At 32.2% G+C, this 26843-nt stretch overlaps 1 protein-coding gene across 1 annotated transcript; it reads right to left on the minus strand.

Annotated features, from left to right (window-relative positions):
* Nucleotides 1-14709: 14709 nt before the first annotated feature.
* On the minus strand, nt 14710-25450 carry LOC123660906. Its single transcript, XM_045595925.1, has 3 exons — nt 23406-25450; nt 23021-23168; nt 14710-14721 (listed from the first exon to the last, which is right to left on the minus strand). The coding sequence occupies exons 1-3, from the start codon at nt 25448-25450 to the stop codon at nt 14710-14712; spliced, it is 2205 nt and encodes a 734-aa protein (XP_045451881.1).
* Nucleotides 25451-26843: the final 1393 nt, after the last annotated feature.

Below are 26843 nucleotides of genomic sequence, written 5' to 3' on the forward strand. Positions count from 1 at the left end.
AATAGAGATACATGGAGGCTTATTATAGCCGAAATTATACGTGAAAAAATTAATCAACTGTGTAACTTTAAAATCGATACATTTGAAAAAAAAATGGTGAGAAGACATGGGTGTGATGAAGAGGCTCTAAATAACCGACTACTTACTTAACTGTAAAACAAAACACATGCCGATGGTAATTTTATAAACATCCAATAATTATTTAACAATTAATTTTATAGTAGGGCAAGTAATTTGCATATCTGGGTAATATCGATTCTGATATCCCAGTTAAATGGAAGGACGCCAGTTTAATAACACGTTGTATATACATTATTACATGTATAACTCAAGTCACTCAAAGACAAACCTTTGTTATAATAACTAATTTAATCAAATCTTCATTGTGATATTTAGAATTCTGAAGCTTATCTTTAAAAAAACCACTTACGATCGATGATAGATAATGAAATAAGACTATCGATAAACAATTAACGTAATAGTTGGTTTCTTACAACAATAATTAATATATTGTGTAATTCAAAGTAAACACCACATTTATCACGTGATCATCTCCATCGAATGAACGCCGGCGCTGGCGCCGTCTGACACGTGTCTAATCCACACTGATCTGTAATAATAAACTGAACGGTAATTAAATCCATTTTAAACTAAGATAAATATATAATGGTTGCTTGATAAAAAAAAATATGATACTTGAAGTTTGATTTTTTTCCTCTTATGAACAAACTAGCTTGTTTTCATTACTTTACAAGTTACTCTACTACCTCTGTCAATAATATCTCGTGATATTCAAGTTAATTTATAACTTATAATTAATAATTTATAAATTTAAACCACTATTTCTTGAGATCAATACACCAAAACAAAGAAGAATATGCTTATGCCTAATTTTATTTACATTTAGGTATTTAGAATAACAAGATACAAAGATACAATACAAGAGAGAAGAATAATATTAACTATTGTTCATTTTGTATATCAAAAATTATCAAAATATCTTCAATGTTCTGAATTTCATCTGTAATATTTTTATTATTATGTATCTATGTACAAACTTTTGTTCTCATTTTAACACCCATGAGCATCTAATGATACAATATGAAAGAACACTTTTTATTACACGCAATCATGCTTACTATGAGTTGGTAAAATGCGGCTGCTACCAGTAGTCAATAGTTCTATATATCAGGTGTTTTAAATAAATAAGTATATTCTTTTTTATACAGGTACGCCTTACATTGATAACGATAAAGTGTTTCACAATAATAATGACCGCTATACCGTAGCCGGTAGTATGCTTGATTATTCATCCTTGAAGGACAAGAAAGAATTTGAGATAAGTTAACTTTTGTTAACTTGATTTGTATGTGTACAAGTACTATCGATGTAGATAAATATCGACTTACATTCCTTAATAGTTTTGATAATAATATAACGGTATTGCGACATTTGCGACATTACATGATTATGATAAAACTATATTGTTGACGTCGCACTGACGCCGATACTCAGGCATGTACATAAATACATACGCACGATGTACACATATACGCACGTATGTACATATATACTCTCTAAAAGAAATCAGGCTCCTTTTGATTCAAACCTAATATTAATAAGTCAGATTTCAGATCACACATATCTAGCGTTACCTACTTAAAATCTATCTTGTTTGAAATGGACTTTCAGTTTGTATTATTCAGTTTTACCGTGGATTAAATATTACAACAGTAATAAATATTCTAGTTTATAAATAAAATATTTTTTTTATGTAAAAATGATATTGATTCTGCTAGTTTTTTTTTTTAAGAATTGATTTGCGTCACGAGTCACACATTGCATTATCATGTTACTCGTGCTGATGTTATTACGTTTTATAAATAGAAGCCATTGCAAGCGTCCATTTCTTTTTAACAGCCTTCGAAAACGAGGGGTTCTCAATTCAACTATATTTTTAAGTGTTTTACTCTTACTTCATAACTTTTTATGGATGTACCGACTTAGATGTTTCTTTTATTTTACGAAAGCTGGTGTTTGTCACGTGGTCCCATTTAAACTTAGGCGAGATCTGATGAGCAGTTTTGAGTAATATTTACTAATACGTTTGTAGTTCACTAGTCGATTTAAATTTACGTCGGCTCTTTGTAAACACAAATATTATCAAATTAATTATTTGCAGTTATTTTTATAATATAAACAAAGTACTACGTAGTCTTGTAAATTATATTTGCAGTTTAGAATTTGTTAACACTTAATTATCAGTTTTCATTTCAAAAAGCATGACTATAATTGTTGCTAATTAAATTAGTGTACTTTTAACAATTTAGCGTCACAAGAAAAACATCTCATTTAAGCCCGGTTTCTATACTTAAAAAAATGTGTCGTTTTTTTTGTTGAAAAAAGGAATCATCTTTGACCGACATAAAAAAAGGAGAAGTTTCTCAATTCGACTGCATTTTTTTTGTGTCAGAACTGTGGACTGGGAGGACCGATTTCGATTATTCTTTTTTAGTCGAAAGCTGGTGCTAATAATGTGGATCCATTTAAATTTGATCTTTAAGTGTCTGACGAGTACTTTTTAAATTATCTTTAACAATGCGTATTTTTTTGTCTACCCACGTTATATTATTTATTACTTGTCGATATAATTAAAGTCGTTTTATTTTCGTTTGCAAGCCAACGCAATTATTCAAATACAGCAAGTGGGTTTAGTAACGTTTCGCAAAATATATCGTAGTAGGTACCTATGTTGGTATTTAAGTGTTATTGCGTCTCATAATTCAGTATAAATTTTATCGTGATTATTTTTGGAAGGAACTTTTATGAAGTAAATATGTACTGAGGCGATATATCATTCATTCTAGTTGAATAAAACTGTGGAAAAATTCTGAAGGTTGTTTATGTTATCATTATTTAGAAACGTGGAAAGATTTTTTGGGAGCATCAACACCTATAACTTCTCAATGAAAACATTTTTATACATATTAAAGATTATATTATACTTTAGAATTCGTAAAAGAGGGAAAAAAATGTTTAAGACATTTAAAACTACAAAAATGTGAATTACACGTGATGTTACAGACAAAACAAAAAATCTTAATAAAGTGCAAAGAACTCTCTTTGTTAGAGTACAAGAGGTGTGGGAAAAAAGCCATAATCCAATTTTTGCATTTTGAAAAGACGTAAAAATTTTAACTTTATACACACATAATTTTCTAAAAATATTTCTAAATCAAAAATAACTTTATTCAAATAAGCTTCAAAAGCACTTTTGGAACGTCTTTTACAAATTAAAATTTTAAGTGAATATTTTTTTTATAATTAAAGCTACCACCGATTCAGAATGTAGATTCTGCAGAGAAGAATCGGCATAAAACTCTGCAGTTACTGTTTTATAAATAATATATAAACTGAGTTTTAGCACAAAAAAAAAAAAAACCGGAAAGGAGACGTTTGATTTGCGCAGTCGTAAACAATTTTGGTATTCCTTCTCATGTTTACTGCGATTATTACTATTTTATCAAACAATCAATATTTTTGTCAATGTGCATAATATTGTTATAAATATATTGCGACGCAATTGTTACCTTATGAAAAACAACCCGCAGGAAGATTCGAGCTTCAAGATCCTAATAGCTGCGAATAGCCCTTTTTTGCAAAATAAATAAGTATGTATGTTTTTTGGTAGTATTAGTAGTCTCAATATTTGTCCCCACAGTAACAGGACTTAAGATATAACACTATAGAAATAACTAAAATATATTAAACGCGCAGTAGCAACGTCCGGCTGTTTCTAATTGGTAATCCTGCGGAGCGGCTTGGGAAATAGTGATAAATGAAGTCAAAAAATAAATAAATGTTAAAAATGAAGAAAGGCATTCTTTATATAGCACTTAAACATCATAGCATTTGCTTTAAAAGCTGTACCTTAGATAATAAAAAACAACGCACTTTAAAATGATAATGTGTTTCATACTATCAATACTGCAGGTAATGTGTTTTTTAACTGAAACAAATGATGACATGTCTTTGGTCAAGTTCATGAAACTAAACCGTTACATAGGTACAGCTCCATTATTTATTTATTAATATAACCTTGGAAAACTTAGTATTCAAAATTAATAACTAGAAACTGAAAAAAGTTGGTGCTAGATTTTAAGTAAGGCGTAGTATGTTATAAATTTTGATAAAACCGTAAATTAGTCACCCTTTTTGTTTAAGATTAGTCTATCTATATTGATAAGGTGAGATAACAAATTGAAGGAATACGTGAACCATCATCAATCAAATCATTACAATTCGGAACAAGCTTACGGTCAGCCTGATAATAAGCGGATATCGTAGCCCGTGTATGCCGGCAACGCCAAGAGAAATAAGTGCTCTGCTGACTCTAGCCCCGAACCCCAGGAGCTCTGGTTGCTTTACTAATTACAGGGATATAACACTTTGAGAGAAGTATGATTTGGCTGTTATCTTCTGTAAGACTTTTCTGTAAGACTGAGGATGTATCCCCAGTCACTCTAAAATTTCCATTAAGATATATCTGCTGACCTCTACTTTAATTATCCATATTTTGTATACATAATAATTTTCAATTAAAACTAATATCATATTTTTTGGAAACATTTCGCTGCATATTTTTTTGTACTTCTAGATGATATATATTAACATATACACATAATGTGTGTATGATTATATTTTGCGTGTATCACGTGTATGTAGCTTTAAAAACCAAAAATAATAGCTGAAGTTTATTACACATACGTATATGCTATGACGAAGGTATATTAATGGCAACGCTACGTACATAGTTCACTAAAATGAAATAATATGTACGATATTTTGAGCCACATGCGTTGTGCATGAAAACATAAAATCGTTTGCGATATTTTGAACTTTATTTATATCAATGATTGTATTGTTAAATGCCGTTTTCATGATCCAAATTGGTTTCAATAATTTTGTGTTATTATGAATATGTTAGCTAAACCTAATATATCGGTCTGGTGTTCGAGGGTAGGTTTCTATATATAAAAATGGATTTGGCTTGCATAATCAAAATAATTTTGAATTGTTCATTTAGGCATGTTTATTTCTAGGAATTATATTTTGAAAATATACAATAAATTCTAAGATCATTTATGGAATTAAACCTATGCAATTTGAATAATAATTGAGCATTATTTTAAATTAAAGGTAAGTATTTATAATAGGTAAGATAGAGAAGGTTCTTTTTTTCTCCTATCGACGTTTCTATAACTAAAAACAGTAAAATATTTATAATAAGATTATGATAAGTAGGATTATTTCTTTTTGTCTTAGTAGTATCTACAGACACATGTTTAATTAATTTTTCTTTCTTTTTTTACTATTCTTCTAGCTCTTACCCGCGATTTTGTATGTGTGGAGTTTTGATTTAAGGGGAACATGATAATATTATTAATATTTACTTAATAATTGGTAAGGATATGGTAATCGTATTTGCTCCGGTACGGTAATCGTTTGACGTGTGCTCTACTAATCGTAGTTCGTACGAAGTAATGTGTGATGGGATTTCTCATCGGCGGTCCTGCAGCGGCCTAAATACTAATATCTGTGTTTCAAACGGGCCCAAGATCGGAAAACGAACATATAAATTCGTGTGTCTAAGTATCCCTAAATATTCCTCGCCAACATATTATATATACAATATTTACAATATTTATATTATTATATACAATATTCAGCAACCGTTAAGATACTAGAGAGTAGGTAACAAAATACAATTGATGTATTCTGATGAATGAAGTTTTTCTTTAATTAGGTAAAATAAAGACAAATTTAAATAAGTATCAATAGTTGTAAATAATAAAAGTCAAGATAAGTATGGATACTTGCGCTTGAACAATAGGTCTGAAGAAATGACGATCAATACAGGTCAACGACCCGGAATACCTTCTACTCGCGGAAAAATACAAAAGGAATCAGGACAAAACTTTTAGCGTTACATTTACACTAGAAACGCATATATATTAAATTATAAGTATACACGTATTGGCCATCTGCCTTAATTTTAACAAAAAGGTCGACATTATTTTTCCTATAGAAGAGAAAAAAAAAAGAATACGATGTCTTATTAAATCGGTACAAAAATCTCTTCGAAATGTAATCCGGCCCGGTCGTATTTCAATTTACTCGTTACACTTAATCTGGGTTTTCCAAGTTTATTTAATTTTCTATGAAAATGCAAAACCAACTAAAATCTATATAAAAACAGTTTTTATAATCGTACGTTTTTGTCAACTACTTATCAATAATCAATATACATGTATTTATCATATAGTATTTATACTTATTAAGATATTTATCATATAAAAACTGAGCAATATAAATACATATATTTTTTTTTAAATTTGGTAAGCAACAAATATTTGACCCGATGATGATTGTTTGTATAATTCTTGTATCTGTTAAGAGATCTATACTAAGTGTTACCTTTGTAATAACCTAGATAGCAGCTAGATAACCCAACGTCCTGCCTCGCGAACTGAAAACCTGTAAAGTTTAAATAAAATCGTTACAATTACCAAAATTTTACAATTTTCTTCAGTTTTTCTTTCGTAAGAACTTTTTTACAAATTATTAGGAACTACAATATAAAAAGTTTGCTGGATTTGTCTAGGCGTTTTTAAATTTTCCACTTATTGTGTAGACCTTGGCAAAACATTAAGCGATTCATATTTATTTATATCTATGCTAATATCATAAAGCTGAAGAGTTTGTTTATTTGATTGCTTAAGCGCACAAATCTCAGAACTACTGGTTCGAACTGAAAACTTATTTGTGTCTTGGATAGTCCATTTACCGAGGAAGACTATAGGCTATATAACGTCACTCTACGACCAATAGGAGCTGAGGGTTGATAAGAAATGTTACGAAAACGGGAAAAAATATTCTTTTTTGATAGCTTTCATTGCGAGCGCTGCTTAAACGGTTACAGTTACCCTAAAATTGTGTATGATGGAGTTGATCACAATTAAAAGTTTTAAAGAAAAGTCCCCCGAATTTATTAATAATAAATGTTTCTACATCATCATTACAGCCTATACAGTCCACTGCTGGACATATGCCTCCACAAGTTTACGCCAAAAATAACGTGAACTCATGTGTTTTGCCCATAGTCACCACGCTGGGCAGGCGGGTTGGTGACCGCAGTACTGGCTTTGTCGCACCGAAGACGCTGCTGCCCGTCTTCGGCCTGTGTATTTTAAAGCCAGCAGTTGGATGGTTATCCCGCCATCGGTCGGCTTCTTAAGTTCCAAGGTGGTAGTGGAACCTTGTTATCCCCTAGTCGCCTCTTATGACACCCACAGGAAGAGAGGGGGTGGCTAAATTCTTTAGTGCCGTAGCCACACAGCACACACAACGTTTCTACAATTAACCCAATATTATTGTTTATAATACATAATAAAATTGTTGGTTGCACAATTTCATTATAATTTTATTTTGTAACCTACAATTTTATTGTGTACTAGCGGACCCGGCAGACGTTATTCTGCACGGAAAACAGCTATCAAATTTGATAGCTTACATACCGATAGCAGTGCCACCTAACGGGTCCAATTGAGATAAAAACTAACATATCTTCCAAGTTGAATAAAATTACAGATGCTTACAAAATTTGATAAAAATTGGTTCAGTAGTTTTGGAGTTACATACTGATTGCAGCGTCACTTACCGAGTCCAATTGAGATAAAAACTACCATATTTTCCAAGTCAGACAAAACTACAGATGCTTACAAAATTTGATAAAAATTGGTTCAGTAGTTTCGGAGTTACATACCGATAACAACGCCACCTACCAGGTCCGATTGAGATAAAAACTACCTTATCTCCCAAGTAGAACAAAATTATAAATGCGTACAAAATTTGATAAAAATTGGTTCAGTAGTTTCGGAGTTACATACCAATAGCAGCGCCACCTACCAGGTCCAATTGAGATAAAAACTACCCTATCTCCCAAGTTGGACCAAATTACAAATGCTTAAAAATTTGATAAAAATTGGTTCAGTAGTTTCGGAGTTACATACATTGAAAATTTTCATTGTTAACGCCCACCCCCGTAATCATTATTGGGCATGAGTTATCCTAAAATCCGCTCATCGATCATTTCTACATCACATATTTCGTACCGAATCGATTCGTACCGAATTTAGAGTCGATAGTTTAAAAACGGGAATTTTCCATTGCTAACGCCCCCGCAACAATATTCTTCGGTACTGTGACATAGCTAGTTAATACTATTTTTACTGTATGAAAATTAAATTAGAATGCGGTCTACGAATAAGATCAATTTAATCATTATTAACTTGCGTAAAATGCTCCCTAATATAATATATTATTTAACATGAACTTTACTGAAAAGCAATAAAGTTCAAATTCACTCTACATTTTAGTAAAAAAAGGTTTGTATGGGAAAAAGAAAAGGGCTGTTTTTAGAGTTTTCGCGAAAATTATTCGAATTTTTCTCGCCATAAAAACCATCCTTGGACTTCAACGAACATTTTAAAAAAAGAATTGGTAAAATTAGTGCAGGGGTTGTTGAGTTATACGCTTACGAACACATTTTACGATTCATTTTTATATATAAGAAGATTAAACAACAATTTTAATGCATAAACTATTCCGCCTTTCTAATTTTACTGAAAATGGAAACGTATTTTGCCACGGGAAGTCGTACAACATACATATCCTTGACTGTACGACCTAAATAAAGCTGCCTTGACATTACAAGGACAAAAGTCCCACCCCAAAACAACTGGCAATAAGCCAAGGAGGGTCACGTTTGTTTATGATATTGTTATTGCATTATCGCGTTTGCTGTTTTGATATATTGTTGTTTCTTTTACAATTGAATTTAAATTTAGAAAAAGAATTCTAATAATGAGATAAACACTATTCTTCTGAGTTCCACCGTATAGGTATATTATAATACCTTTTAGATTGATTATATCATCAATTTTTATAGCTTATTTCGTATCTAAATAAATTGATTTGTATATAAGAAAAAACAAACTTTTCATTTAATGTATTTTTAACCGACTTCAAAAAAGGAGGAGGTTACCCCGTTCGACCGTATATATTACATATGTATTTCTTAATGGAAAGGAGATATCCCTAGTGTGGTACCATGATAAGGAAACCAGGATCTGATGATGGAATCCCTGAGATATCGAGGGAAACCCTCGAAAACCGTAGGAACGACTAGTGCGTTTGTTAATTATTTTCGTCTACTTACGTCAAATTACTTGTCGATGTAATTGAAGTCGGTGTTTTTCGTTTGCGAGCAAACACAATTCTAATAAAATATATTGCAAATATATCTATTGGTATATAAAACGAAATTTCATAAATACAAACGCGTTTTAAATAAAAATCGCCTAGTTCTTCGGCGAATTATTTATTCAAGGTTGCCTCGTGCAGTTGGTCCATCACACGCCTAAAAAATATTATAACACGTTGAACCTCCTTATTTTCTTTTTAAAATTATATAAGAAAATCTAACTATTCGGAAACTGGTTTTTTTTTTTATTAATATTTATACATCACGTTTTTGACACTCACGTGTGATACGAATCGTTATTTTTTAAATACAGGAACCGGGTATTATACAATCTAATAACGTCCTTTATTTTCAAGATAAAACATATGTCTACTTAGAGCAATTTATGAAAACAGGTTTATCATCAATTAGCATTGCCAAATACGACAGCAAAAAAGTAATTAATAGCTCTAAAAAATAAAAGTAAAAATTAAGTTCAATGACGTCGGACGGCAGCAGGCTTAGCCAAGTTGACAATCTATAATAGATAACGCTATTAGAAAACTAATCAAATGTATAGGAATGACATCATCAGATTTTGAAAAGGAGGTTAAGTCAGATAAGATAGCATTTTATAATTATTGACAATTGTATTTGAATCACCTTTAGGTTTTTTAATTTTCTTATTTAATTAAATATTTAATAATTTTATTTTTAATTTAAATAATTGTTTCAGCTATGTCGGAAAGTTAGATGTAAAAAATCTTTACAATCTCAACAAAAAGTAAAAAGAGAGCTAGACAGTCTTAACCAGGCTTTAGTACTAAAATCAGATTTATTTTTAAAACATCATTTTTTTGCTTGGTCTAAAGAATCATATTATCGTGATAAGCGTTTGAAAACCGAGTACTAGGTAAAAGAAAGAATGGAATGAAAGAGCCCTATTTATGTAGAAATTGTTTGTGTATTTAAGTTATTGTAATAGTAAGTCATCATTTTATTAATAAAAAAAAAAAAAAACTAAAAAAAAAACTTTAAAAAGAGCTAAAGGAGTTTTGCGTCAAGTCTTGTTTGGTTATCGTCAGGTCTTTTTTGATTATCGTGCGTCGTATATCTGTGTCAGGTTCACAAAAGAACTCAGAATAGTTTTTGCCATAAATATATTATTCTTTTGTGAAAATACTACTCAGTATTCAACCTTGTAATTGTAAATGAGTTTTGTAGGTACTGCTATCTATACAACGTGTTTTAAAATCAATATTATAGCCTAAATGTATAACTTATTTGCCCTAACGCTTTAGTAATAATTGTGTTTTGCAGGCAAACGAAAAACAAGCGACTTCAATTATATCAACAAGTAATACATCGTAGGTAGATGAAAAAATAGTCAAGTAAATACGCATTATCAAAGATTACTCCAAAAGAGAGAGGGGGTGATGGTTTTTTCTTACCTCTCCGTACGACTAGTTTCACTTCAATAAAATTAATTATTTAATAATTAGTATTTACAGTTAAATCTGTTATTTTTCAAATTTATCGAATTTAAAATTACGCATAGTACTACTACTGCTCCTAGCTGTACTTACTACTGCTTCAATTTTTTCACGTATAATTTCGGCTATGGTGTATCTCCATGTATCTCTTGGACCTAAACGGTACTAGGTACGACAGTTTAATAACACACTGTATATGTAACCAAATATGGCAATACTTTAACTAAATTTGTAGTGTTAAGCATTTTTTCGTGGATTTAGCCTTTTCTATAGCGGTTCCGACCCATGAGGTTGACCTTGACGCGTGTAGAGTTAACCAGCCGATGCACGTTTGGACTTGACACGTGGCCCTTTTCAAGTATATGTGTGTTTCAATATATATATTCGTGTGTTGAATTCAAAACAGAAAAATCAATATTGAGGAAGATATCGTTGGTATTTCACGATTTCCATAAAATTATGCATTGGTGATGAGGATTTTCTTAATATTTCCTCTCTCGTACCTAATAGTCCGGTCAAATTAGACCAAAAAATAAGAGTAAAGTTACCTAAATTCCCACCAAGCTGAAAATCGGTAAGATTGTTTGAAATATCATTAAAAACAAAATTTGAAAGTTCCCCATCTTTCCCCTGTAAGGAAAATATTTTATTCAAGGTCAAAGGTAAAAAAAATGAGTTTTTCGCGATTTTCAGCAAAACGGTAAGTTTTATCATAAAAATATTTCAAACAAAAATTGTAGATCATAAAATTATCTACAAAAAATTAATTAATACTTTTTTTTCTACGAGCCACCGTTTTGAGATATAACGATTCAAAAAGTTGTAAAAGTTGTAATCGTCATAATATGCCTGAGTACGCCACGTATATATACATCTCTATAGTTGTAATAGATATATGTTAAAATATTTTTCTCTCGGTTATTGTAACTTACACTACTAATATAAAATATACATAAGTTATAACTATAAGAATATCAGGTAAAATGAAGCCCAGTCCCTTAATTTATACGCCATTGAAACCTTGAAAAAACTGCTGAACTCGATTTTTTTGCAACTGCAAAAAGGGATGCAGTGCTAAATGTGGTTGCAAAAAAGTCGGACTGTTCTGTTCTTCGGCATGTACACATTGTCAAGGCCGGTTGTGCTCTAATATTGAATCACCAACAGTAGAGGATCCGTTTGATTTCAACGAGGCAACATGCAATACATCGCTATTAACTCAGTTTACATGCACTTAGGATGAAGATGAAGAAGAACAAGAACAAGACGAACAAGAACAAGAATATCAAGAAGAAGAACAAGAAGAAGATTTTGAAAGTTACGACTCGGACCATTAAATTTCACTACTTTTTTTTTTAACTTAAATTGCTTTTATCTTTTTAATCTCTGCTAATATCCATTATTTTTCAATAGTTTCAAATTAAACAGGATCAAAACTGACCCGTGGAATAGGCCTACTGGGGAAACCACAAAAACAAAACGCGCTAAGTACACTACCTCATAGGTGGCGAGGAAACGTGTGCATATTATGACGATTACAACTTTTACAACTTTTTGAATCCTTATATCTCAAAACGGTGGCTCGTAGAAAAAAAAGTATTACTTAATTTTTTGTAGATAATTTTATGATCTACAATTTTTGTTTGAAATATTTTTATGATAAAACTTACCGTTTTGCTGAAAATCGCGAAAAAATCATTTTTTTACCTTTGACCTTGAATAAAATATTTTCCTTACAGGGGAAAGATGGGGAACTTTCAAATTTTGTTTTTAATGATATTTTAAACAATCTTACCGATTTTCAGCTTGGTGGGAATTTAGGTAACTTCGAATGTCTAAATTGACCGGACTATAAGTCAGAGTTTAATATTAGTAAAACGCATGAAATCGAAAGCAAATAATCTAGTGGAATTAACATCACAGTATCAGGTCAGCATTTTCATATCCTCGACATACTTTGCGCATTGATATGATATCTAACGTTCTTATCCGTTATAATATATTTAATGATATTCCAATGGCAAGGTCAACAAGGACATAATATTTACTAGGGATCTTAATGTTAAAAACAATAAATACCTTCTGCGTTTTTTTTTTCAGCAAATTTATAAATAAGATAATATATTACATACAAATTGAAATTTAAACATTTATTAGCATTTACTTATTACAACACCGGGTATGTCTATTAACCCGTTTCTAAGTACATTAAATTTCACATTGGGCACGGCTTATATTTGAGTATCTCTTTAATCATTCAACATTATCATCAATAAATATCATTGTATTGTTATACTATAAATTTGTAAACGTATTGCGTACGTATTTATATTGTGTTTAAAGTTTTACATTAACCTTAGTGATCATACGCGAGCGTAGAAATTGATCGTAAAAATACATTGTAATCTGTCACGAGTCTAAATATAGCTCACACAACTAATCACTGTAATAATCTGTATTCAGCCGCTCATATTTTCCGTTTTTATTATTAGAATCACGTGCGAATGTTGATCGTCATTAGAGACTCCAATGGAATTATGTGGTGGCCGACTTTAAAGAGAGGAGGTTATCAATTCGACTGTGTTTTTATGTGTGATGATACCTCAGTGTTTTTTATAGGCTAGTCCGATTTCAATGATTCTTTTTTTTTATTCAAAAACTGGTGCTTGTCACATGGTTCGATTCTATATTTCATTATGAATAACCCTATTTTTGGGATAAAAAAACAAATTTTCGGGATTTTGGGACTTTGGTCAGGAGAAACAAAAACAAAATCAAATATATTTTAAACTTATATTTAGATTCTCTATGTGTGCTATGTACCGTAAACCCAGTAATGGTAGAGATAAAATTTGTTTGCGGTCTTACTAAAAATAAACATTAGTGAGTTGCCAAAATATAATTAATAATGTTACTCTCGTCTGTAAACATTAATACGCAATTTATCTCACTTGATAAAAGTAGCTATAAATAGCTCACTCTCGGAACAGCACATAATATTGGTATAAGTCACGAGTAGTGTATTAAATGACAACTAGACTTGAAAATATTACGTCATGTAGGTGTGTGACTGTCGCTTAGGGTTGCCGCCAATGACTCATCACTGATGTACTAAAATATTCGATTCAAAAATATTCGACTCAAAAATATTCGATTTTTACACTTTGTAAAGAACGGTTGAGGCTGTTGTTTTTTTTTATATTGCGACTTTATTACCTGCCTGCTATATTTTTTACTACGTTTTTAAAAGCTCTTTGCACGTTATGTTGTTTCAACTTTCAAATGACATTTAAGAAGAAATTAATGAATGATAGAGATTTAAAATCAGATCTAACAATTCTCAGTCAATCTGACTCTACAAACATTCAGCTGACAAGCGACGGTAATAATTTTTGTGCCTCTTAAATTATTATATTTTTCGCATGCATTGGTTTAGGTTTATTTTTCCTGTGTGTAATTAACTATTATAATTTTTTAATAATCATATTACAGAGATTTAAAGGTGTGAAAATCCAACAAAATTTTTATTGTGACCGTGAATTAATTTACATTGTGATACTAGAATTGTACATGTGCCTATATTAGTATGAGTCACTTAAGTATATTCAGCTATGACTGTATTACCTATGACTGTCTTCTTAGGAAAACGTTTATGTTAGTAAACATTTTAATTATTTCGTGTCGTAGCCCTAGCATTGTGAGATATTATTTTGGCACGTTATCTCTTCTGCTAGGTTCCTTATTAACAAAATTTCGTTTTTCACTTTAAAAATAAATGTCACATGGGTGTAAACGTGAATGTTCCCGTGCATATAAAAATATCTTTAATACTATATAATATACTCGTATATTTTTCAACGTTGAAATCATTTCAAAATATTTCAAAACTAGCTTTACTATCAAAGCCATTTTTTAGAAATAACACTGCGAAATATAAAAAATAGCGCATACTATTATATTTCTTATTCCTATATAGCGTAAAGGTAAAAATGCCGTCACGAGGATGCTTATTTCTTTATATTCTATCTTATACGAAGCGTTAGCACTGACAAGAAAAGCAATGTTAACGCCGCTGAAAAAATTAGCTAGTGCTAATTTTGTCTTTTCTTTTACGACGTGAGAGAACAAAATTAATGTTACACTTTTATGAACAGATTCAGTGCGTCTATACAAAAATATTTAAACAATCATTACCTGAATAATTAAACCGCTAGAAATCAAACTGGCTATCTTATGACATTCGATATTGTATACCTTTAATTTACATTCTATTTTTGCAAAAGGATATTTATTTATTTATTTATTTGTATATACTATTAAAGCTCTAGTCTATTAAAGCCGTTTGTATTAGTGGAAAGTAAAAATGAATTAAATGAAAAGTTTAGCTATTTATAAAATCTAAAAGCAAAAACCATTTTTGTCGAATTTTAATAACATTCATTTAAGTTTTAAAATAAATTTACTATCAACATACTTATTATATGAAACTTTTTTATAATTAATATGTAAAGTCATAGCTTTAGGTATTATTTTTTCAGTAATAGTAAACAAAATACGCATTGAGCAATATGCAGCTCCCCTCACTGGCCCCATTTAATTGTCTTCATAAATTTTTTTCTGTGACGCAAACTACTTATTTACAGATGTGTTTGAGAATGTTTTATTTTAATGCCAACCGCCTTTGCAACGCTATGCCAATGATGTGCCCTGGCGCCAAACACGAAATCAACGATAATCGTGTTGTTTACCTAATAATGGTATTTTGGAAAAATTTTCTTTATTCATTTTAAATTGAATGTAAACTTAGTAGATAATATATAGTGATAGGTAAAGTACCTGTAATAGCTAATTTGGATCACATAAATAAATAAATAAAATAAATTTTATTGTCAACAAATACAGCCTACTTAAGATAAAACAACAATATGTGATCCTAATACTAAACTACGAAGCCATACACAATAATTGTGTTTGCTCGCAAACGAAAAAAAACCGACTTCAATTACATCGAAGAGTAATACAACGCAGATCGACGAAATAATAGTTAAGTAACTACGCGTTATCAAAGATTACTCAAAAAGTAGTTATCAGATTTCGATAAAATTTATATGTGACCACATGATAAACACCAGCTTTCGATTAAATTAAAAATTATCAAAATCGGTACACCCAATAAAAAGTTATTGCGGATTTTAGAGAGTTTCCCTCGATTTCTCTAGGATCCCATCATCAGATCCTGGTTTTCTTATCATGGTACCAAACTAGGGATATTCCCTTTCCAACAAAAAAAAAGAATTATCAAAATCGGTACATCCAGTAGAAAGTTATGCGGTATAATACAACGTAGGTCGACAAAAAAGCGTCAAGTAAAAATGCATTATTAGATATAACTCGAAAAGTAGTTGTTAGATCTCAAATAAATTTAAATAGGACCAATTGACACACACCACCATTCGATTAAAAAAAATTGTCGAAATCGGTCCACCCGGTCAAAAGTTCTGATGTAACATACATTAAAAAAAAAATACAGTCGAATTGAGAACCTCCTCCTTTTTTGGAAGTCGGTTAAAAATACGCTTCATTCGTTTGCGAGCTACAGAGCCACAGACAAACAGACAAACACGTCAAACTTATAACACGCCTCTTTTTGCGTCGGGGGTTAATAACTGCACTTCTTTTAATAATTGCATATTATCAATAAGGAAAAATTAACCAAATTTCTCTTCAACTCTTCTCCTATGTGGAGAAGGAAGTCTTTGCCCAGCAGAGGAATATTTCAGTCTGAATAAATCAATCAGTCAAACCAAGGTTTTATGGGCTATGCTAGGTGAGACAATTTGCAGGAAATCTTAAAAGACTAAATAATAAACGGACAGTTTTACGAACTTTGTTTCCACATAAATCTTTTTAAGAATGACCTTTTAACATTTCTTCGTGCTTGGATAAGTATTTTAAGATAAGAAACTGTTTAGGGAATTTTCTTACATTCTTATGTATTTTTGGTGTGAAATTCTGAAGTAACTGACAGTAATGAATCTTATGAAATAATTATAAAGAATATGCATATGTATAAATATAAATAAAAGTGTAGTTGCTGCGTAATTGGGTATATTATTACACAACAAAAAACCACGATTCTAGAGAGATCATCATTAGAAAAATAAATGTGTTATATTTCTAACAAGATATAACCGCAAACATTGATTTCTTCAGATTATTAAAATCGTACATATTTTAGTAGATAAATACCTTTGTGCGTTCGAAATTTATATAAATATATTTATTTATGTTTATTACGTTAATAGCAGACAGACCAGACTGACATCTGCTCAAACATATTATTGCCGATAATATATAAAATTTCGACACTTTGCCAACTATGCGGTCTAAGCTATGTCTGTAGTAATTACTTGTTTGATTCTATTATCTCATATGCCTTCCGCAGTATTAGATGTTTATATAATATGTTAAATATTTTGAAAGATATATATAAATAATTTTATCTTTACCTAAGTTATGATTTCTGTTCAGATCGGTATCCTATAGGTACGTACACATATAGCATACAGCTGACATTTTTACGTAGACCTAAGAATTTTGAGAAAATCGAGAGATAATTACTAACAACAATAAAATCATTTAGTATCTCTAACTATCCTGGACGGCGATAATTCAAAAAATGGTTCTGCGACACATTAGAAATCATTTTGCCATAAAATAAATATCAATATTTTGATGTGAATACATTCAAATCCTATTCTGAATATTTCGCATATTTTTGTACAAGGGAAACATAAATATAATAGTGATCCAGAAATATCAATTACGTAGAGGACATGAGACCGGCTCACACCCGAAGAATCTGAGGAGAACCACTTCTGCAAATTAATAAACGCCACACGAACGACGTATAAACAACAGAGTCTACTTTTAAATTAGTCATTCATTTAGTTGTTTATTTCCTACACAAACTTATTGTAGGTCATAATTATACGTAGGTATATAAAGTATATTTAAAATTAAAAAAATAAACGCTGTGGAACACATTTTCATTGTAAGTCTATTGTCCTTGCATTTTTAATAGAGTAGGTATAATTTGTGTTTTTTGCTATGGCCGGAAATTTTATTTACGATAGGGACATCGGGATTATCATTCTAAAAACCGGATTGTATGATCAAGATATATCACATATTAAGGGTGAATGTAAGCGAACCGTACATACTACAGGCTATTTTAGAGTATTTAGAAAAAGTTAGTCAAATTACAATCCTTATTTTTACGTCGATAAAACATTAATATTCATCTAATACCAATAACAAAATTGAAAACATATTGTGCCTAAACTACTGCTTCTATTTGAATGTTTGTGTACATATGTAAGAAACAGGATTCTAGTACCTACGTGTAGTTTAAATAAATGTCTCTTAGTGTCTCGCTTGTGTAGACAAACTTGAAAAATCTATCACTGTTGCGCAGAGACAGAATAAATGGCTATGTAGGTATTCACCACTACTACTACTGCTACTACTGACTCTAGATGTCAATCAGTCAGTCAGTCAGTTCAGCTTATTGCAGTCCACTTCTGGACATAGGCCTCTCCAAGTTCGCGCCACACATCCCGGTTTTCCGCAATCCTCATCCAGCCTACTGACTCTAAATATACCTACAATAAAAAAATCAATCAAAACCCGGAATAGATACAGATGTAGAAAATAAAGCGATACGTACGAAGTAGATATACGTATAAAGTTATTTAATAATATAAGAAATTCTAGTTTCTGAAACGTTATTAAATCTGCAACGTAAAAGACGTTTGAATCCATACTACGATTTACTTGCGACGAATACGCTGTGATTTACTTGCGGTGCCACAGCCAATTTTATGCCACATTCCATTTACTAATCATGATAAATTCAAATTACTAACCTACTCAGTGTATTTTTTCACTTTTTTCTTTTCTTTTTAATTCCTTATGTAGTCGTTATAATTATTTTAAAAGCGTCTTAATCAAAAATGTTATTCTCAAACTGTCTGTACTGTAAAGAAAATGTAAACAGGTCTACTTTTTAACCGACTTCAAAAAAGGAGGAGGTTACTAAAGACCGTATATATATATATGGATATTCGGGGATAACTTCGTCGTTTATGAACCGATTTTGATAATTCTATTTTTGGTGGAGAGGAGATATCCCAAAGGTAGTACCTTGATAAGTAAACCAGGATCTGATGATTGCATCCCAGAGAAATCGAGGGGAACCCTCGAAAATCATAGTGACGACTAGTGCGTTTGTTAATTTGTTTCTTCTACTTACGTCATATTACTTGTCGATGTAATCGAAGTCGGTTTTTTTCGTTTGCTAGCAAACAAAATTCTATTATAAACATAACAACATAATTTTTGTAGAATACGATGCCAAAGCACTATCCTTGATAATATACAGTAAATAATACAACTTCCCAGTCTGAAGTATTATTTATTCGTATATATAAAAAATAATTTACCTTGTACAATTTATAACGTCTAATGCGTAGTAATGTAAAATATTTGCTAGACATCGATTGTCAAGGACGAAGTGAAGGTCACAGTAACAATGTTTTTAAACAGTCGAGTAGCAAAGCGACATCTTCATTGTAGAGTTTTAGAAATAGAACTTTTTACGACTTTAAATTTATTGTTTATTCTTTTATTTGAAGGCGTTACATACATTTAAACATGTATTAATCGCAATGAAAAATAAACGTTGAAAAGTTTTTTTACGAATATAGGTATATTCTTTACATTTTAAATGTTTTATTATGGCCCATAATATTCAAATGGAATACAAATTCTTTCCGTGAATATCAAAAGAGGTAAACAAGGTACGAAACTTACATAAACTTGTTACAGTATTATACTAAATTTATACTAAAGAAAACAATTTATATTTTGAAAATTTCGTAATCTATACAATAAATAGTAATATTAACTAAACTGTAAAAACACACATGAGGATGATTCGGATATCTCGCAACATACGGGAATTCATTTTTTTTGTGACTTCAATTGATCAGCTATCCTGTATAATTGATATAAATATGTCAAACCAAACGTTAGATTAGATAGCGTAATGGCAGATTTTCGCTTCTGTACATTGATGTTATATTATTATTGTCAGTTGTAAAGCATACCTAACATTGTTCGAGTGCTGCCAACCGTAGGACATAGCTTGTTGTATAAGTCATTTATATAACAACAACGCAGCCTTAGCTTGCAAGTTAAAACTGAACAGCTCAAACAGTACGGCGCCATTGTTTTGGACTTACGTATACATAGTGTCTGTCAGCTGATGGTAAATGATCTCTTATGAACCTACTCGAATAAATTACAAATGTGGGGCAACAAGGTAAAAGGATTAACAGAGAGAAGGTTGAAGGGAGCAATGTTTGTTTCCGGATTTGTGACTTAGCTTGTTAGCACAAATATAATTACAGCGACCTTTCTTATCTATTTAGGCACTGCTTGAGTGAGCACAAAAATTGCGCTGGCCTGCTAAAATAGATTTGATAGGTGTATTTGAAAAATGAATGCCCTAGGAAAACAAAAGATTGTTTTAAGACCAATACATTTTTTTGCAATGCAGTACGTAATTCATCGGATATTGGCAATAACAATCAAAAACGATATTACGAGTAACAGTAACATGTGACGGTTCTATGATTCTGTACTGTGACCTTCAGTATTGCCAATGTTATAATTTTATTGCTTGGAATATTGTCAAAATTTGCAGTTCATTACTTTAGGACTTAGGTACATTTCGTTTTAGCAAGCATATCAAGTCACGTTTTCGTTTTGCATTTTAACAGCGCACTATAGTCGCCTATATTGAAAACAACCTAAACCTTTTTTATAATCTTCTAATTGTTTCATGCCAGTGCTACATTTCTATATCTAAATGACCGGCTAATTAACTTATTTGTAATAATATTCTTTTATAATTGAAGTGTTATTAAATAATAATAAAAATGCGCCGAATGTTTTCGTCTTTTCGAGTATCTTACATAATTATTAGTATAGATGTTTGTACTTATTTACGTTTCAAAATTAAAGAAAGAAATCAAATCAAATCCAATTATTTTAATTTAATAATTAGTGTAACATAAGATGTGGTTAATTAAGATGTAAAAGAAATATAAAGTAAGAAGTAAGAAAAATAAAAAGGAAACTACAAATAAATTATGTAGTTAACTCACACATACAAGTACTAGTACAAACATACAAAGTTCTTACTCTTATCACTATAAATATAAGGTTTCAAATACAATGTAAAATACATTGGTTAGCAGCACAAAACGGACAAGTGTGTTTGTGTGTGTAGTGACAGTGTTAACGACAAGTTATGTATAATATATACTTCTATATGTATATATATATATATATATATAAATCTTTTGTTTTTTTTAATGCTTGGTGAATAAACGTCTTTATTATTATTATTATTTCACTGAATGTCACTCCGCCCGCCCAATACATAATAGATACATATATTATAATAACTACTTATATAAATAATATAGTAAATTTACTTATACTTACATATATAAATATAAGCGGGTGGAGGAATACGCCCCGGCAGGGAGATCAAACGGCCGGGGGTTAGGGCTGAAGGCTGAGAAACCGGCGGACAATCCTAGCCGAGTCAAGTAACACCGCCTTCTGCATCCTGGCTGCGAGCGAACCGTCCCGGATCCCCAGTTGCCTCAGATGGTGAGCGAGGCTAACCGGGATCAAACCGTTGGCAGATATTACGATAGGGATTATTTCAGCAGACCCCACACCCCACATGTCGACAATTTCGTGCGCCAGATCCAGATATTTACGTTTTTTCTCAGTCTCGGCTTTCACGAGGTTCTCGTCATGCGGGACGGTGATGTCCACTAAAAATTATTATTATTATTATTATTATTTCTTTTATTCAATATATTTTCTTATGATTACATTTTTAAATATATTTATAAAAAAGACAAATAAAAATATTTAAAAATATAAAAATAGTAGTCCTCCGATGGCAGGTTGAGGCCCAGGCCACCGGTAGTTAAGGTTCCAGGCTGAGGAACCTCCTCACAATGCGGGCCGTTTCAAGCAACACTGCCTTTTGAATCCGACCCTTGATCCAACAGCCAAGTGAGAGTTTCTTAAGGTGTTGGTCGAAACTCTTCGCTAATAGACCATTAACCGATACAACAATAGGAACAATTATTGTTGAGTCTACATTCCACATGCCGGTAATCTCGTGGGCAAGGTCTAAATATTTACTTAATTTTTCTTTTTCGGCCTTTACGAGATTATCGTCATGTGGAACTGTAATGTCAACAATAATTGCTCGGCGCGCTGATCGGTCTACTAGCACTATATCAGGTTTATTGGCTGCAATAAACCTGTCAGTGACAATAGATCGATCCCAGTAGAGCAATGCACGACCATTCTCAAGAAATGGCATTGGGCTATACCTATAATAAGGCAACTCATTTTCAACGAGGCCGTAACGAATAGCAAGTTGTTGGTGTATAATCCTGGCTACTTGGTTATGTCTGTGCAAGTACTCACCGTTAGCAAGATGACTACAACCGGAAACAACATGTCTAATGGATTCTCCAGGCTTATGGCAAGCTCGGCATATGTCTGGAGTTCCGTCTTTCATGATATGTTTCCGGTAATTATTCGTCTTAATAACTTCGTCCATAATTGCACAGACAAAACCTTCGGTTTCTCCGAAGAGGTTCCCGTGTTGTAACCAGGATATAGAGCTGGGCTGGTCTACATCTGGGTCTGTCAGAACTTTGTAGAACCGGCCATGTAATTCCTTGCTCTTCCATACGGCCACGCGGTCAACGGTACGCATTACTATAGGCTTACGCCATTTCTCTTTGCCTAAGGACAGCGGAGTAAAGCCCCTATCAACTGCAACAACGTCCATGTGCATATCGCTCTTCATATTTAAAAAGTACTCTCTGAGATTATACACCTCACAATTGTGGAGATTTTTAGCGTTTAAAAAGCCACGACCCCCACATTTTCGTGGGATGTATAATCTCATCACAGACGATCGAGGATGGTGTATTCGGTACGTTGTTAACAGTTTACGGACTTGGCGATCAAGGGTATCTAATTTCGTTTGAGTCCATCTCAAAATGCCAAAGGTATAGACGATTAAGGGCATAACCCAACTGTTAAAGGCACGCACCTTGTTACCGCCCGAAAGAAAGCTATTGAGAACTTTCTTCTGCCGGCCAAAGAATCGTTCCTTTACCACTTGTTTCATGGCTCCGTCATCAATGCTCAATGCCTCTGACATTCCGAGATATTTATAGGTTTCACCTTCGTTGAGATATCTAAAAGACAAAGAGTTGTTAAGTTTTAAATTTTGTGATGATACAGTTCTACCTCTTTCTACATGGATGACAGCGCATTTATCCACACCAAACTCCATTCTTATACAAGTGCTAAAGGTTTCTGTCATTTTTAACAACTTGTATAAGTCTGGTAGTTTGGATGCGAAAAGCTTCAAATCATCCATATAAAGTAGGTGAGAGATTGCTTTGCTTCCTCTACGAAGGTGAAAGCCCAACCTTGAATCCTCTAATAAAGTGCTTAAAGGGTTCAAGGCTAGACAAAACCACAATGGACTCAAACTATCACCTTGAAAAATACCCCGCATAATCCTTATCGGTTCAGTCGATCCTGAAACATCAACCGCACCCGGATGACGTAAAAAAGTGTTCCACTGTCTCATACACGTACTCAGAAAAGAGCACAAAGCAGTATCAATTTTGTATAGCTCCATTACTTTCATAAGCCATGTATGAGGCACTGAATCATACGCTTTCTTGTAGTCAATCCAAGCGACAGCCAGATTTTTCCGGTTTCGACGTACCTGTTGGCATATGGTCATGTCTATGAGGAGAAGTTCCTTGGTACCGCGACTACCAGACTTACATCCGTTCTGAGTCGTAGCCAAAATATTATTTGTAGTAATATGTTTTGTAATTTTTGTGACGAGAACAGATGTAAGTAGCTTATAGATGGTGGGTAAGCAAGTTATAGGGCGGTAGTTTTTAGGATCAGCGGTACATCCCGATTTGTATAACAGGAATGTGGTACCAGTCGTCATAAATTTTGGTAAAGTATTAGTTGAAATTGCATTTTGAAATTGTGATGCCAGGATGGGGTGCGAACTGTGAAACCATTTAAGCCAAAAGTTATGCAATCCGTCCAGTCCAGGACATTTCCAATTCGATGTTGAACGGATTGCATAACTTATATCTTCTGAATTTATTTTAATTTGTTCCATTTGTGGAAGTGAGCTGCACCTCCTCCTGACAACATCCATCCAATCACTCTCAATGTGGTCAATGGGGTTCGACCAAATATTTCGCCAAAAATTATTTATCGATTCTCGGGTCGGTAAATTACCATTGACCACATTAGTAGTGCACTGTTCCCAATTCCTGTATACCTTTCGTTGGTCACTTTGAAATATGCTATTTTGATGATATCGATCCCTGCGTTTTTTATACCTCTTAATGCGTTTTGCCCATGCACAGAGTTTTTGCTTCAGAAAATCTATGCGGTCTGAGACTGATGTTATGTACTCGTTGGATCTTATATTTGTACCCGCAAAAGCCTGGTGTACAAACCGCATGATTTTTGGGCGCCTGTTACCTGCCCTGAAACATGTTAATTTGGCTATTAGTGTTCTGGTTAAATTTATTCGTTTTTCAATTCTGGCCTGCCAAGCTGGAGCTGTATGGGATGGTAAAGTAATTTTATTTGATTTAAACTTCACATTAGCTACATTACAAACAGCTGCAGCTCCACAGTACAGAAGTGAGTGAGTATCGGATAAATTTTGAGTGCTGTCTAAATATTGTTGTAAAATTTTATCCATAACACCTACTAAAGCCAAATTACGTCTGTGAATAGGCAAACGAGGTAGCTGTGGCCTAATATTTGGTGGCAAGGATCTATATTTCAAAATAGCATCCTCCAAAGCTCTCCTCATAGGCTCATTATCCTGTTCGTTTACCGACAAATCAACACTGTTAGGAGATATATGATTTATATTAAAATTTATTACCTCTCTTTGCTCTTTTTGTGATGTTTGTATATCACGAATGTGACTAACAGTATTAAGTTGTGGTAAATTTGTACGCAGCCGCTCAAGTACTGATTCATCCAGGAGGTGACAACGCTGAATGGCTCGTACTTGATCCGATAGTCGTTGTGCAGTTACGGTGACGGTTGGTTCAAGCGCCTGAAACAGAGACAACATCGTTGAACGATACGCAGTGAGGTTAATTCCCCCACCTGTCGCCTCATAGTACGCTCGCATGACACTCTCATTCATTTTTTGAGTCCATCTCATGCGGCGCACAGCACCACCGGCAGCGGGATTTCTTGTGGGAGCGCATTGTCCCAGAATCTCCAAGCAAGCTGGTGGCGGGCGTATGACTCGTCGACGGTTAGATGGTCTCGTAGATGAGTCAGCATCGTCAGCATCCGATTCCGCGGTGGACGGCGGTGTTTGATATTCGTCATCTGTCGTTGACTGTGTTTCGGAGCTCGATGGAACCTTTGGTGTTTTTTGTGCGCGTCGTCCTCTGGCTTTATTCATTTTATCTTCTTGGTATTAGTCATTTTTGTGATATTTTAATTGTATTTTCATATTTAAATATATTTTAAAATAATAAATTTAATGACAAGATAAAAAAGCGTCATTTCAGTTGACAGCTGCCAGGTTTTTTTTATTATTATTATTATTATAAAATTCACGATGGCTCCGTTCGGCCTTTAGTTCTCTACATTACAAGCAGAAGGTTAACCGTTTCGCGATAACTTCAGATTATTGAACTGTATAACGATAGAAGCATTTTATTTATATTAATGAGTCTTAGTTTACGTGTTTTATCACTTAAATAAATTTAGGTCACAAAACTAAGAAAACATGTACTTACTCATTTGCTACAATTACTATTTCAAAATACTTAAACTTCGTTATAAAAACATAATATTCGGACTCTATATTACCATACCTACAGATTCGTATTACTTGCCGAATAGCCGAATAATTGATTGCAAAATAGCCGACAATTATCTTATAATTACATATAATAATACTTAGTAATTTTATAACCCAATTTACCGGCTTAAGAAAGACAGTTGGAAAAATACTGAAATATGTATTTAATTCAACCCCTTTTGTGCCATTGTGGGGATACGATTATTGAAAATCCTTATCAAATTTTAAACAATAAACATAACAAGCATATTTATTCCATTTCATTTGTAGGGGAGTATTTATTGATTGATTAAAAATTAGTAATAGTCCTCTGCCTTATCAAAATGATTATTATAATTAATCTTAAAAGTAGAGCATTTAATATATCCAGGTCAGTTCATAATCCATACACATATAAGTATACGGATTATTTATAAAATTGTTAGTCCAGAAAAAAAAGCGTCAGATGAAAATAATATACTAAAACTGTAACTTTTGTCAGAGTTCAATAGCATATCTACTGTTAAATTACAAACTAACAATTACACATTTTATACAACATTTAAAAGTGAAGTAATATGCGATTATGACTAATGACACGATAAAAACTAAAAAATCGGTTGAAACCGTAGAACATAGTAACATAAAATTCTTACTAAATACCTATAACATAAAACAGGATTCTTTGTTTCTTTTATTATTTCATCCTAATATTAAACAAAAATTTATGAATCAATAAAAATACCTAACACATATAAAATAATGTTGTTTTGCTTTTAAAATGTCTAAATTTAGACACGAGCAAAATGTTTTGGAATTCCGCACTTTATTAAAAAATAGATCAAATAAAGAATGAACAGCAACAGGTGAAATGAAAACGTATAAACTAGGTTATAAATATATTTCCAAACGCATTAGAGTTTAAGACTTTAATATAACGAATTATTTCTAAATAAAATGTATAATTTACTCCAGTTTTTCGATTCCTCCTGTTAGTTCACACCTTCTT

Source organism: Melitaea cinxia, chromosome 16, assembly GCF_905220565.1.
Source record: "Melitaea cinxia chromosome 16, ilMelCinx1.1, whole genome shotgun sequence".
Classification (NCBI taxonomy): Eukaryota; Metazoa; Arthropoda; class Insecta; order Lepidoptera; family Nymphalidae; genus Melitaea; species Melitaea cinxia.